Source organism: Perissodus microlepis, chromosome 4, assembly GCF_051167445.1.
Source record: "Perissodus microlepis isolate ML-2025 ecotype Zambia chromosome 4, ASM5116744v1, whole genome shotgun sequence".
NCBI lineage: Eukaryota > Metazoa > Chordata > Actinopteri > Cichliformes > Cichlidae > Perissodus > Perissodus microlepis.
Genome location: NC_140464.1, coordinates 29,333,925 through 29,346,114, shown reverse-complemented (window position 1 = coordinate 29,346,114; position 12,190 = coordinate 29,333,925). Strand labels below are relative to the sequence as shown.

At 42.0% G+C, this 12,190-nt stretch overlaps 1 protein-coding gene across 2 annotated transcripts; it reads left to right on the top strand.

Moving 5' to 3' along the window:
* The first annotated feature begins 7,958 nt into the window (after positions 1-7,958).
* pex12 (peroxisomal biogenesis factor 12) lies at positions 7,959-10,988 on the top strand. Of its 2 annotated transcripts, none has more exons than XM_084926951.1 (4): positions 7,959-8,212; positions 9,075-9,199; positions 9,292-9,827; positions 10,344-10,988. In XM_084926951.1, exons 2-4 carry the CDS (start codon positions 9,077-9,079, stop codon positions 10,735-10,737), a joined length of 1,053 nt encoding a protein of 350 aa, XP_084783077.1. In that variant the 5' UTR covers positions 7,959-8,212; positions 9,075-9,076; the 3' UTR covers positions 10,738-10,988. The 2 variants fall into 2 exon arrangements, with proteins under 2 accessions (XP_084783077.1, XP_084783076.1); XM_084926950.1 differs by having other exon boundaries at positions 9,072-9,199.
* The last annotated feature ends 1,202 nt before the right edge of the window (positions 10,989-12,190 follow it).

Here is a 12,190-nt window from a genome sequence, read left to right as displayed (position 1 = left end):
GATAGTGTCTGTCTCCCGAATCCAAACTGGAAGCTGGTTCCACAGAAGAGGGGCCTGAAAACTGAAGGCTCTGCCTCCCATTCTACTTTTAAATACTCTAGGAACAACAAGTAGGCCTGCAGAGCGAGAGCGAAGTGCTCTAATAGGGTGATATGGTACTACAAGGTCATTAAGATAAGATGGGGCCTGATTATTTAAGACCTTGTATGTGAGGAGCAGGATTTTGAATTCAATTCTGGATTTAACAGGAAGCCAATGAAGGGAAGCCAAAACAGGAGAAATATGCTCTCTCCTTCTAGTCCCTGTCAGTACTCTTGCTGCAGCATTTTGGATTAGCTGAAGGCTTTTCAGTGAGTTTTTTGGACATCCTAATAATAATGAATTACAGTAGTCCAGCCTGGAAGTAATAAATGCATGAACTAGTTTTTCAGCGTCACTCTGAGACAGGATATTTCTAATTTTAGAGATGTTGCGCAAATGGAAGAAAGCAGTCTTACATATTTGTTTAATATGTGCGTTGAAGGACATGTCCTGGTCAAAAATGACTCCAAGGTTCCTCACAGCGTTACTGGAGGCCAAGGTAATGCCATCCAGAGTATGAATCTGGTTAGATACCATATTTCTAAGATTTTCAGGGCCGAGTACAATAACCTCAGTTTTATCTGAATTAAGAAGCAGAAAGTTAGCGGCCATCCAGGTCTTTATGTCTTTAAGACATTCCTGCAGTTTAACTAATTGGTGTGTGTTATCTGGCTTCATGGACAGATAGAGCTGGGTGTCATCTGCATAGCAGTGAAAATGTATGCTATGTCTTCTAATGATGCTGCCTAAGGGAAGCATGTATAATGTAAACAGAATTGGTCCTAGCACTGAACCCTGTGGAACTCCATAATTGACCTCAGTGTGTGAAGAGGACTCTCCATTTACATGCACAAATTGGAGTCTATTAGATAGATATGATACAAACCACTGCAGTGCAGTACCTGTAATACCTACAGCATGTTCTAATCGCTCTAATAGGATATTATGGTCGACAGTATCGAACGCTGCACTGAGGTCTAGCAGGACAAGCACAGAGATGAGTCCACTGTCAGAGGCCATAAGAAGATCATTTGTAACCTTCACTAAAGCTGTTTCTGTGCTGTGATGAGCTCTGAAACCTGACTGAAACTCTTCAAATAAACCATTCCTCTGCAGATGATCTGTTAGCTGTTTGACAACTACTCTTTCAAGGATTTTTGATATGAAAGGAAGGTTGGAGATTGGCCTATAATTAGCTAAGACTGCTGGGTCTAGAGATGGCTTTTTGAGTAAAGGTTTAACCACAGCCAGCTTGAAGGCCTGTGGTACATAGCCGATTATTAGAGATAGGTTGATCATATTTAAGATCGAAGAATTAATCAATGGCAGGACTTCTTTGAGCAGTTTTGTAGGAATGGGGTCTAAAAGACACGTTGATGGTTTGGAGGAAGTAATTATTGAAGTTAACTCAGAAAGATCAATTGGAGAAAAAGAGTCTAACTTAACATCAATGGTACTAAGAGTAGCTGTAGATAATATTACATCTGTGGGATGATTACTGGTAATTTTTTCTCTAATGATAAAAATTTTATTTGTGAAGAAGTTCATGAAGTCATTACTAGTTAACGTTAAAGGGATGGTTGGCTCAACAGAGCTCTGACTCTTTGTCAGCCTGGCTACAGTGCTGAAGAGAAACCTGGGGTTGTTCTTATTTTCTTCAATCAGTGATGAATAGTAAGATGTTCTGGCTTTGCGGAGGGCTTTCTTATAAAGCAGCAAACTATTTCTCCAGGCTAAATGATGATCCTCTAAATTTGTGACACGCCATTTCCTCTCCAGATTACGAGTCATCTGCTTTAGGGTACGTGTTTGAGAATTATACCACGGAGTCAGGTACTTCTGATTAGAGACCTTAGTTTTCACTGGAGCTACAGTATCCAGAGTCGTACGTAGTGAGGAGGTGAAATTATTAACAAGATAATCGACCTCTGTTGGGGTAGCGTTCAGATAGCTGCTCTGCTCTGTGTTGGTACAGGGCATTGAAGATGATAACAGTGGGTGGATTATATTCTTAAACTTAGTTACAGCGCTTTCAGAAAGACATCTACTTTGATAAAATCTACTCTCCACTGCTGTGTAATCAATTATTGTAAATGTAAATGTTATCAGGAAATGATCAGACAGGAGAGGGTTTTCAGGAAACACTGTTAAATGTTCAGTTTCTATGCCATATGTTAAAACAAGATCTAGAGTGTGATTAAAGTGGTGGGTGGGTTCTTTTACATTTTGAGAGAAGCCAATTGAGTCTAATAACAGACTAAATGCCATGTTGAGGCTGTCATTTTTAGCATCTACATGGATGTTAAAATCACCCACAATAATTATTTTATTTGAGCTCAGAACTAAATTAGATATAAAGTCTGAGAAATCAGACAGAAACTCTGTGTAAGGCCCAGGTGGACGATAGATGATAACAAGTAAGACTGGTTTCTGAGTTTCACAGCTGGGGTGGACAATGTTAAGCATCAGGCTTTCAAATGAATTAAAAGTCTGTCTTGGTCTTTCATTAATTAATAGGCTGGTGTGAAAAATTGCTGCCACACCGCCCCCTCGGCCTGTGCTTCGAGGTTTCTGGTAGTTAGAATGACTCGGGGGTGTTGATTCATTTAAACTAACATAATCATCCTGCTGCAACCAGGTTTCTGTAAGGCAGAGTAAATCAATTTGTTGATCAATTATTAAGTCATGTACTAACAGAGACTTGGAGGAGAGAGACCTAATATTTAATAATCCACATTTCACTGTTTTACTCTTTGGTTCAGATGTGGATACTGTATTGTTCTTTCTTTTTGATTGTTTATGTTTAAGTTGTTTGTTGCTGGTTTTTAGTTTGTTTTTTGTCTTTTTGGAAGCTGACACAGTCTCTATGGAGATGGGTTTTTGGGGGGGTAGCAGGAGGAGAGAAGCTGCAGAGAGGCGTGTAAGACTGCAACTCTGCTTCCTGGTCCCAACTCTGGATAGTCATATTTTGGGGGGTTTAATAAATTTGTCCATATTTCTAGAAATGAGAGCTGCTCCATCCAAAGTGGGATGGATGCCGTCTCTCCTAACAAGACCAGGTTTCCTCCAGAAGGTTTGCCAATTATCTATGAAGCCCACATCGTTTCTGGGACACCACTCAGACAGCCAGCAATTTAAGGAGAACATGCGGCTAAACATGTCACTCCTGGTCTGATTGGGGAGGGGACCAGAGAAAACTACAGAGTCCGACATTGTTTTAGCAAAGTTGCACATCGATTCAATATTGATTTTAGTGACCTCCGATTGGCGTAACCGGGTGTCATTACTGCCGACGTGAATTATGATTTTACTGAATTTACGTTTACCCTTAGCCAGCAGTTTTAAATTTCCTTCAATGTCGCCTGCTCTGGCCCCTGGAAGACAATTGACTATGGTTGCCGGTGTCTCTAGCTTCACATGTCTGAGAACAGAATCACCAATTACCAGAGTTTGACCCCCGGCGGGTGTGTCACCGAGTGGGGAAAAACGGTTAGACACATGAACGGGTTGGTGGTGTACCTGGGGCTTCTGTTTAGGACTATGCTTCCTCCTCACCGTGACCCAGCCGCCCTCTTTCCCCAGCTGCTTGGGGTCTGCCGGGGAACAGCTAGCGGGGCCTACGCTATCTTCGGCTGCACCAGCTACAGGGGCCTGGCTAGCTACGGGTGAATGAAGGGTGCGAAGCCGAGTCTCCAATTCAGTAATCCTGGCCTCCAGAGCTACAAATATGCTACATTTGTTACAGATATCATTACTGCTAAAGGAGGCCGAGGAGTAACTAAACATCTGACACAATGAGCAAGAAAGTGCAGGAGGGACAGGTGAAGTAGCCATGGTGCTAACGAGTCGGCTACGAGCTAAGCTAAGCTAGCGAAACAGTACAGAGACAGTGAGTGAATACTTTGGCTATAAATTAGGTAGTGAGTACACAGAAAGTGTGCTTCGGATGAAGCACGTGAAGATTATACTATGAAAGAAGAATGTATTTAAAAGTTGTTAATTAAATTGCTAAGCAAATAAGCTACTCAGAAACACCACTGTGTTTGAGCAGGAACAGGAAGTGATACTCTACCGCAGAGCGAGCGAACACCAAGTGACAGCGCCACCAAGAGATCTTAAGGCTCATAAATCAGAGAGGAAAACTCTGGAGGTCTACAAGGTTCATTTCCTGGGCCTTGCAAGACAGATGCAGCTTACAGTTCTGAAAAGACAAGCCTTTGCAAGCTCCTTAAACTGCCATTCTTTTTCATGACCAGCAGGGGGCCAACTCCTGTGGATATAAAAATAGTTAAGATTGTAAAAACGTCTATCCGGTCGTTAAGTGATGACATGGCGAATCCTACTTCCGGGCCTAAAGTAGTCTGCGTTTAATATGGCTTTTGTGTTGTTAACATGTTTAATGTTATGTATTTTCTTCTATTTAATCTCAAAAAGCTCCTAAAACAGTCAGTGATCACTGTTGACCTCCCTCGGCTTTTATTACCGCTAATCATTTATTTAAGCTCAGTTTTTAAAACCTTAGGATGTAACTACAGCCCAGCCCATGCAGCAGTATATGAATGACTAACCTCGTATTGTGGATGGATTATCTCAGTTGTTCTCCTGGCTGAAGTTTGGTCCTTTTACAGCATCCTGCCATGCGATTACATTTGTTCCTGACCACCGAGAACACTCACGTTAACTTTTATCGAGTGGAAAAAAAGTTAGCTTGTTTATATTACGCTAACATAGCTGTGTCGCTAGCGGTCACGTAGCACATCATTATATACCAGCTAGCCAAACTTCAGTAACCCTACAAACGTCACTGCTGTTTAGTTTTCTGTCTTCATTTATGTTGGAAGTGATAACAGAGCTGTACGTTTTAATTTGTTTCCAAAACCCCGCAGTCAGGACATGCTATATTGTATTTAGATAGAAGCTAGCGAGCTAACTTCCTGCTAACTTCTAACTCCGTTAAATGTCATAAATTCCGTTTTCATGGATGCCTGGATGTTAAACTCAATTGTTACACCTGGTAGAGCAGAACGCTGATCATTTTATTAAAGATGAAAGACTTTAGACAGTTTTTCAACTCTCAGTAATGCCATAGTGATCGTTTGATATATGAACCTGCAGCGGAGTTTAGGCCCAGACACGGCTAGTGACGTCAGACTTAACGACCGGATAAGACCAGCCTTTAGCTCCCTTTGGCCTCAGTACACTTTCCCCATGACTTTATGGTCGTTTCTTTTCAAATACAACATGATTTTGTCAATCAAAGTCTGTTTTAAAGTCAAAGAAGGACAACGGGGACTAAGCTTTATCATGTGATCAACAACATTAGGTTACTAGGATGTAATGCCTCAGTTAGATCGGCCCCTAAATAACCACATCTGATTTCAACACACACCAAGATGGTGATGGCAAAACATTTATTTTGAGGGCTCACAAAAAAGGTGTCCATTTTTATATAAAGTCTACGATTTTATAGTATCTACGCAGACGCTGCTTGATTTATTGTAACTAGCAAGATTTATTGTAGCAATTATGTAACTAATTTCTACTGTGCAATTTCTGATGAGGCTTTGGTGAGCTTCAGAAATTACAAGTGAGCCAACATTTTGGCACAGCACTGTAAATGTGCTGTCAAATTGACTGTGTTTTATTTTACAGAATAAACAATAATTCAGTGCATAAGTGAAGAAAAGCCACATAATGTTGAATAATGTGTAATGTTGGAATTTATATTTGCATATATGAGGATTAAAATGTTTTGTCTTCTTGTTTGTGCACAACAATTTCATCACATTATGCAATCAAGAGGTTAAATACCCAGCATCCATTCACCAGGAGGACTGCACAGTCCCTGAATTCAAGGTCATTATAACAAGCTGCACTGCTGCAGTGATGTTATTGGGCCTACAGATTTTTGCTTTGTTTTGTGTTAAGCCTTTACTGAACTCAGACAACTGAGAGCAGGCAGAAAATGAAGAGGATAGAGAGACAGAGGGCATAGGATCAAGAGATTAAACCCAGACTCAGACCCACATGGAGAGCTGGATATTGTTCATGTTTAATTAGCACTTTTTTTGTTTTTAGGTACCCATGTTAGACACAAGACAACAAGGAAAAGAGCACAAAGACAGCCTCCAAAATTCCTTCCTGATTGATTGGGGAACCTTCACAGGCTAAATGTGGGCAGAACGGATAAGGAAGCAGAAACATCACGTTTCACAGACTGTATATAAAATAATATGTTTTATATCACCTGCTGGTTTGTCACTGCTTCTAAAGGCACAGTGGCTGTTTGATAAAACCAGAAATAGATTAGACGACATCATATTAAGAGACAATATATAAGATGATCGCGGTTTCCAGTACTTCACACTGCTATACTTGAATGAATAAATAGACTGTCAGCCTGCTTCCAATATTAACAGCAACACAATTGATACATATACATACATACACTATATTTTTTATTTTTGGGTCTATGAATGTGACCCTAAAGTTGAATGAGCAATACACTAATACTTTCAGGAGACCCAGAAGTGCAGAATCAGTAGCAGGATGATGTGATTATTTATGTCACTGTAGCTGAGCTGCTGTGTGATCTTTGCAAACAGTCAGAGCAAGGGTATTCAGTTCAAATTTAAAGAGGTCCGGTTCGAAAGTTTCCTTAAACTAGAGGTTTCCAAAGTGTGGGGCCCGCCCCCTGAGGGGGGGGGGCGGGGCGGGGCGCAGAGCCATTGCGGGGGGGGGGGGGGGGGGGGGGGCGATATGAAAAGAAAGGGGAAAAAAAAGAACCCTTGGACACTGCTAGCATCATTGATAGGTTTTTGACGGGGCTCCCACACAAACGCAAAGCTGGAGATGAAGCATCGCCAAATATGTTTCCAAACCAACTTCCTTCCAACATTTTTCTTGTAAAACAAAGTAGCCTAAAATTTCTATCAGTGCCAAACTCACATTATTTCACCAATGTGTATTATTAATTTCCACAATGAAATAGGGTGTAGCGTAAAAATAAAATAATGCAATCTTAATTTCTTGTTTTAATTAAAATAAATTTTACATTCAAAAGTATAAAAAATGGTCATCTTTAAGTTAAAATAAAAATAATGAAAAGATGCAGCTGGTTTACCCTTTTCTTCTTCCTTTACTACATGTCACATGTAAACTATCAGCTTCAACTCCTCCCTTCTGTTTCCTTGACTTTGCTACTTCGGACTAATGCATCTCGTCTCCTTGCGGAGTTTTCCTTTTTTTGAATAAATTATTTGATTGGCTCAGCACGATCACGTAGGATGTGTTACAATGTACCTGATTGGTCTATGTGTTTCTGTGTGTTATTTGGACTCGGTGCTTTGTTCGACTGCTGTATGTATAGAACAATGTAAAGAAAAACGCTGCCCAGATTAAAATCGACGATCCATCAAAATCAAGTAATTCATATGAATCCGTAAATAACGTAAATAAAAATATGTTTAAACAACTGTTATTTTATAGTTGTCTAATAACTGCCCTCTTGGCTCTCTCCCTCTTCCTGAGGTGGATTTTTAAGGTCAGTTACACTTTTTACCTGTATAAATAAAGGATATAGCGTCGCTTTTGCAAAAAACTGGTTGCATCTTCTACCTTGTGACTGGTATTTTTTTTTTTGGCTAAAAATTACTTAATATCATTAATGACAGATATGTTTGGGAGCTTATAGGCCAACAAGTCATTTACAACGATTTAAATACAGGCAATCTTTTTTTTTTTTGGCAGACTATCATTATTTGGCACAGCCTGGCTGCGTCCACCTATCGGTTGCCTAGGATCTAGAGCGTCATCGGTTGCTTGACAGCGAAACAGCCAATCACCGTAGAGTTACAGGGTCACTCCTTAGAGTCCGATGGAGCAGTCGCATACGTATTCTTGCGCGATGACGTTGTTGAAAAAAAAAAACCCCACTTAGAACGTGTGTAAACGGAAATGGTGAATTGTTGTGGACAGTACACGTTGTGGGGCGAGAGAGGAGAGAAATGGGACAAAATCAGACTCCGTCCTAATGTTTTGCTCAGCGCTGCCGTGTGAGTTAGAAGGAGCCTGAAGAGAATCGACGCTAATGCAGACCTGCTAGCTGGGAGCTAGCAACCAGCAGAGGAAGGTACGTGTGACCACAGAAATAAAGTAGTGAAAAGTAAATGCTACCCCCCGCTGTCAGCACTTCTTACTGTTTAGTCTGTTAAACTGTGTTAAACTGGTAATAGAAGCTGTCCAGTGCCTTACTTACCTGGCGTTAGCACTGAGTAAGATGCGACACTAGCTGGTGTTTACCAGCCGTCATTTCAAAACGTCACTGACATATTAAGTGTTTCACAAATGCTCATATACGCGGCTTGCGTTTTTAAGACTTCAGAGTGTTGCACTGAAGACACCTGTGCCGTTTAACGACACATGCAGCCTTCAGGGACAACTCACGTTGAAGTAGGTCATGCCAGCTTTGCACCTTGTACCTCGGTTCTAAGTTCATGCAGCGGCCGCGTGTAACCGTCATGTTGCTCACTGAATCTCTGTAAGGGAGACAAGATTAGTGTGAATCACAAAGCCCCGATAGAAACCTCCTTTTTGTGCTCCAGCCACCTTAAAATAGTTCCTAAGACTCATTTGGGCAGCAATTTTCAAACTTTACTTGAATAAATTTTAGTTTTAGTGAGCACCGGGACATAAAAACTGCACAGTTGTACCTCAAACGGGAATTAAAACTGTTTAAACGTCACTGACTGACAGATTTCAAGTTAATAATAGTCGTGAGATTCCCAAGAAAGTGCATTTCAAGCTGTTCCTCAAACGCAGCATCACATGGTGATTTTCTTCTACCATGCCTGTGTAAACCCTGCTTTGCGCTCTGTGTTCAAAGATTAACAGAAAGGTGGAAGATACAGATGGAAGAGTCTCTCAGTCTGGACTTGAGTGCAGTGGTCATACAAAAGGCAGTAAAAGGTAACTGTGCTGTGTTTGTGCAGCAGCCATGGCTGAGGCCGGAGCCCATCTCACATCCACGGCTGTCAGTGAGCAGCCGTCAGTGTTTGAAGTCCTGGCACAGGAGTCTTTGATGGAGGTGGTCAGACCGGCACTGAAACATGCAGTCAAGGTGAGCGTGTGTGTGTGTGTGGTGGTGGTACTTATACTTTCCATAGATCAGTGTTAGGGTTCTAACAGCCTAGCTCCTGGTGTCCTTTCCAGGTTCTGGCAGAGTCCAACCCATCCCGCTTTGGCTTCCTGTGGCGAAGCTTTGATGAGCTCTACCTGCTGCTGGACCTCCTCCTTCAGAACCACTTCCTGTCCAACTGCAGTGCCTCCTTCTCGGAGAACTTCTACGGACTGAAAAGAGTTTCAGGCAGGCAGAGACTTCCTGTGCGCCTCGGGATGACCAGGACATCCCGCTGGTGGTCTCTTCTTCTTCTGTGCCTGCTGCCATACCTGCAGGCCAAGCTAGAGGCCACATTGGCACGGCAGAGGGATGAGGAGGATTTCTCCATCCGGTTGGCGCAGACGAGGAGCCAGAGGCTGTACCGGGCGGCCGTAGCAGCATATCCGTACGTCAGCTCAGCCTGGCAGACCTGGATCTTCTGTCAGCAGCTGTTGTTTGTCTTTGGAGTCTCCAGGACCCACAGTCCTCTCCTGTGGCTGGCCGGGGTCAGACTGGAACGACTTAATGCTCAAGATATCAGAGACATGGAGCGGAAAGCCAGGACTCCCTGGAGACCAGCTGGAGGAAGGTACAGCTCGCAAACTCCTTGCTGTCTCTGTTTTTACCCACAGTGGTGTCCTAACAGGTGTGCTTTGTACCCGGATAGATCACCAGTTGCAGATTCTAAACTGAAGGAAGTTTTTCATGCAGCCTGTTTAACTGTATGTTGCTGATACAACGTTCCATGCATTAAAAGGCATTTAGTCAGTGATGCAAAGACCACAAAACTGTTGTGTCCTTATGGTCCAAGCCTGTCTGCTGGGATGGCTCAGATCCAACACATTAGAAAACAGATGTTTTTCACAGAGAATATTCAGACAGTGAGATTAATTTCACTTTGTTTGGCCAAAGGTTTAAGTACTTTAAACACTTATCAAGTTTAATGTTTGCTGATGTGCGCTGTGTGGCTTTAGCTCATTTGGTGAATTGATTTGAGGCCACACAAACATACACTCAGTGATATTTTTCACAGTTCTTGAATGAGGAATGTCATAAAAAAAACCCATTGCTAAACACCCACAATGCATTGTTTCTGTGTTCACAGCGTGATGCAGAGAGCGTGGTGGATGATGTCACAAGCAGCGAGGGGCATGGCTGTGTCTGTCTCCTCTTCCCTCTCTATGGGTGTTTTCTTCCTGCAGTTCCTGGAGTGGTGGTACTCGTCGGAGAACCTCAGCACAGTGAAAGCTCTCACCTCCCTGCCGGCTCCTCCACCTCCGCTCCACCTGCAGCAGGATCAGGGCGGGCTGGGCTCAGAAAGCAGGAACTGTCCTCTGTGCAGGAAGCCCCACACCAATGCCACCGTGCTGTCCACCTCGGGCTTCGTGTTCTGTTACCGCTGCATTTACACATACGTGAAAAGTAACCACCGCTGCCCAGTCACCGGATATCCCACCGAACTGCAACACCTCATCAAGATCTACTCACCAGAGAGCTAAAGCATCAAGCAGTCAAAGCAGACAAGATCAACTGTGTGTGAGAGATGATATACAGACACAATATGAAAATTATATTTGAGGGATATTCACAGCTGTTTTCCTTTTTCTATACAATAAACTAATAATGTCCTTAAAGTTTCTGAAAAAACTAATACATTTTAATAATATTTCTTTTTTACTAATTTTCAGCTCTTGTCAAAGTGAAAATTGAATAATTCAATAATAAAGCCTAATTAAAAAAAATCTAATAAGAGTGTAATTGTTTTGTTTTTTTGAGGAATTTGCAGGGTCCCTTAATTTGGTCACCAGTTGGGTTACTGGTTACAAACTGGCTGCATTTTAGCAGCTTTTTCCTGTGCTAGGACCAGATTTAGGCCTGTCACAGTTAGCATAAAAGCAGATCAGTCAGTGGGTCTTTTCCTCAGAAATAAGTTGTTCACAAATAAGTTGTCATAACTGATAAAAATGTCTGTGACCTGGCAAAGATGTTTAAACTCCTACATGGTGGATTATAAGATGCAACTTCATTTTTGTGGCCTTTTTGAACCGTTGGCCTGGTTCTGCCCAAAGAAGACCTGAGGCACGACCAGTTTGGGAACTTGGTTCACTTCCCTTTTACCCAGAAACCTAAGAAGTGTTCTCCTGCTGCACAGAGAAACATTGTCGAGCTGCTCCTAGTAGAATCAGTTTCTATGGTGTGAGTGCTCTGCTGCATCCCATAATGAGGACACATGCTAATGGAGATGGATTAGAATGAGATCTGGCCCTTTCCTCAAACAAACTGCTGATGAGTTGGAAGAAAAATAAATATACTAATCAGTAAGGTTGTGTGAACACACTCTTAGAGGAGCAGATGCATTTTGAATGAGCCTAAAAAGCATTTGTGTGTGTGTGTGTGTCCTGTTCCTTTTTGCCTAAGCTGATCTAACAAGTGGAAGAGTTGTTTCAGATATGACCTTACGATCACACTAATGACTGACAGTAGGGCATAAACAACAACAAGGTTAATGATGCTCTCATGTCTACACCAAATATAAAACCTTATCCAAATGCGATTTAAAGGCTCATAGCGATTTAGTGCTAAGCTAACAGTGTACATAACGATGATTACTTCAAAAGTTTGGTCTCCATTCTCCAATCCAGAGTTTTCAGAGGAGGGTTCTTCTCGTGCACTGTATGACTTTTCAGCAAGCAGCCAATAGGCTGTACAACCCCGAGCACTTGCTCTACAGGCCACTTGAAAGACAAGTCGATCACATCAAAAACCCCAACTTCAACAATGAAATTCAGTCTATGGCTAATTTCAGCTGCTGTTTTGTTAAGGCTTAGTTAGCCATGGACAGATGTTCCAACACAGACCTCATCTTTGCTAATTAGAAGTGGACTTGTGAGTCATCTTTAAACCATTTTACTGAAATCATATGAAACAATATGGCTGGCTGTGTGGTACAGA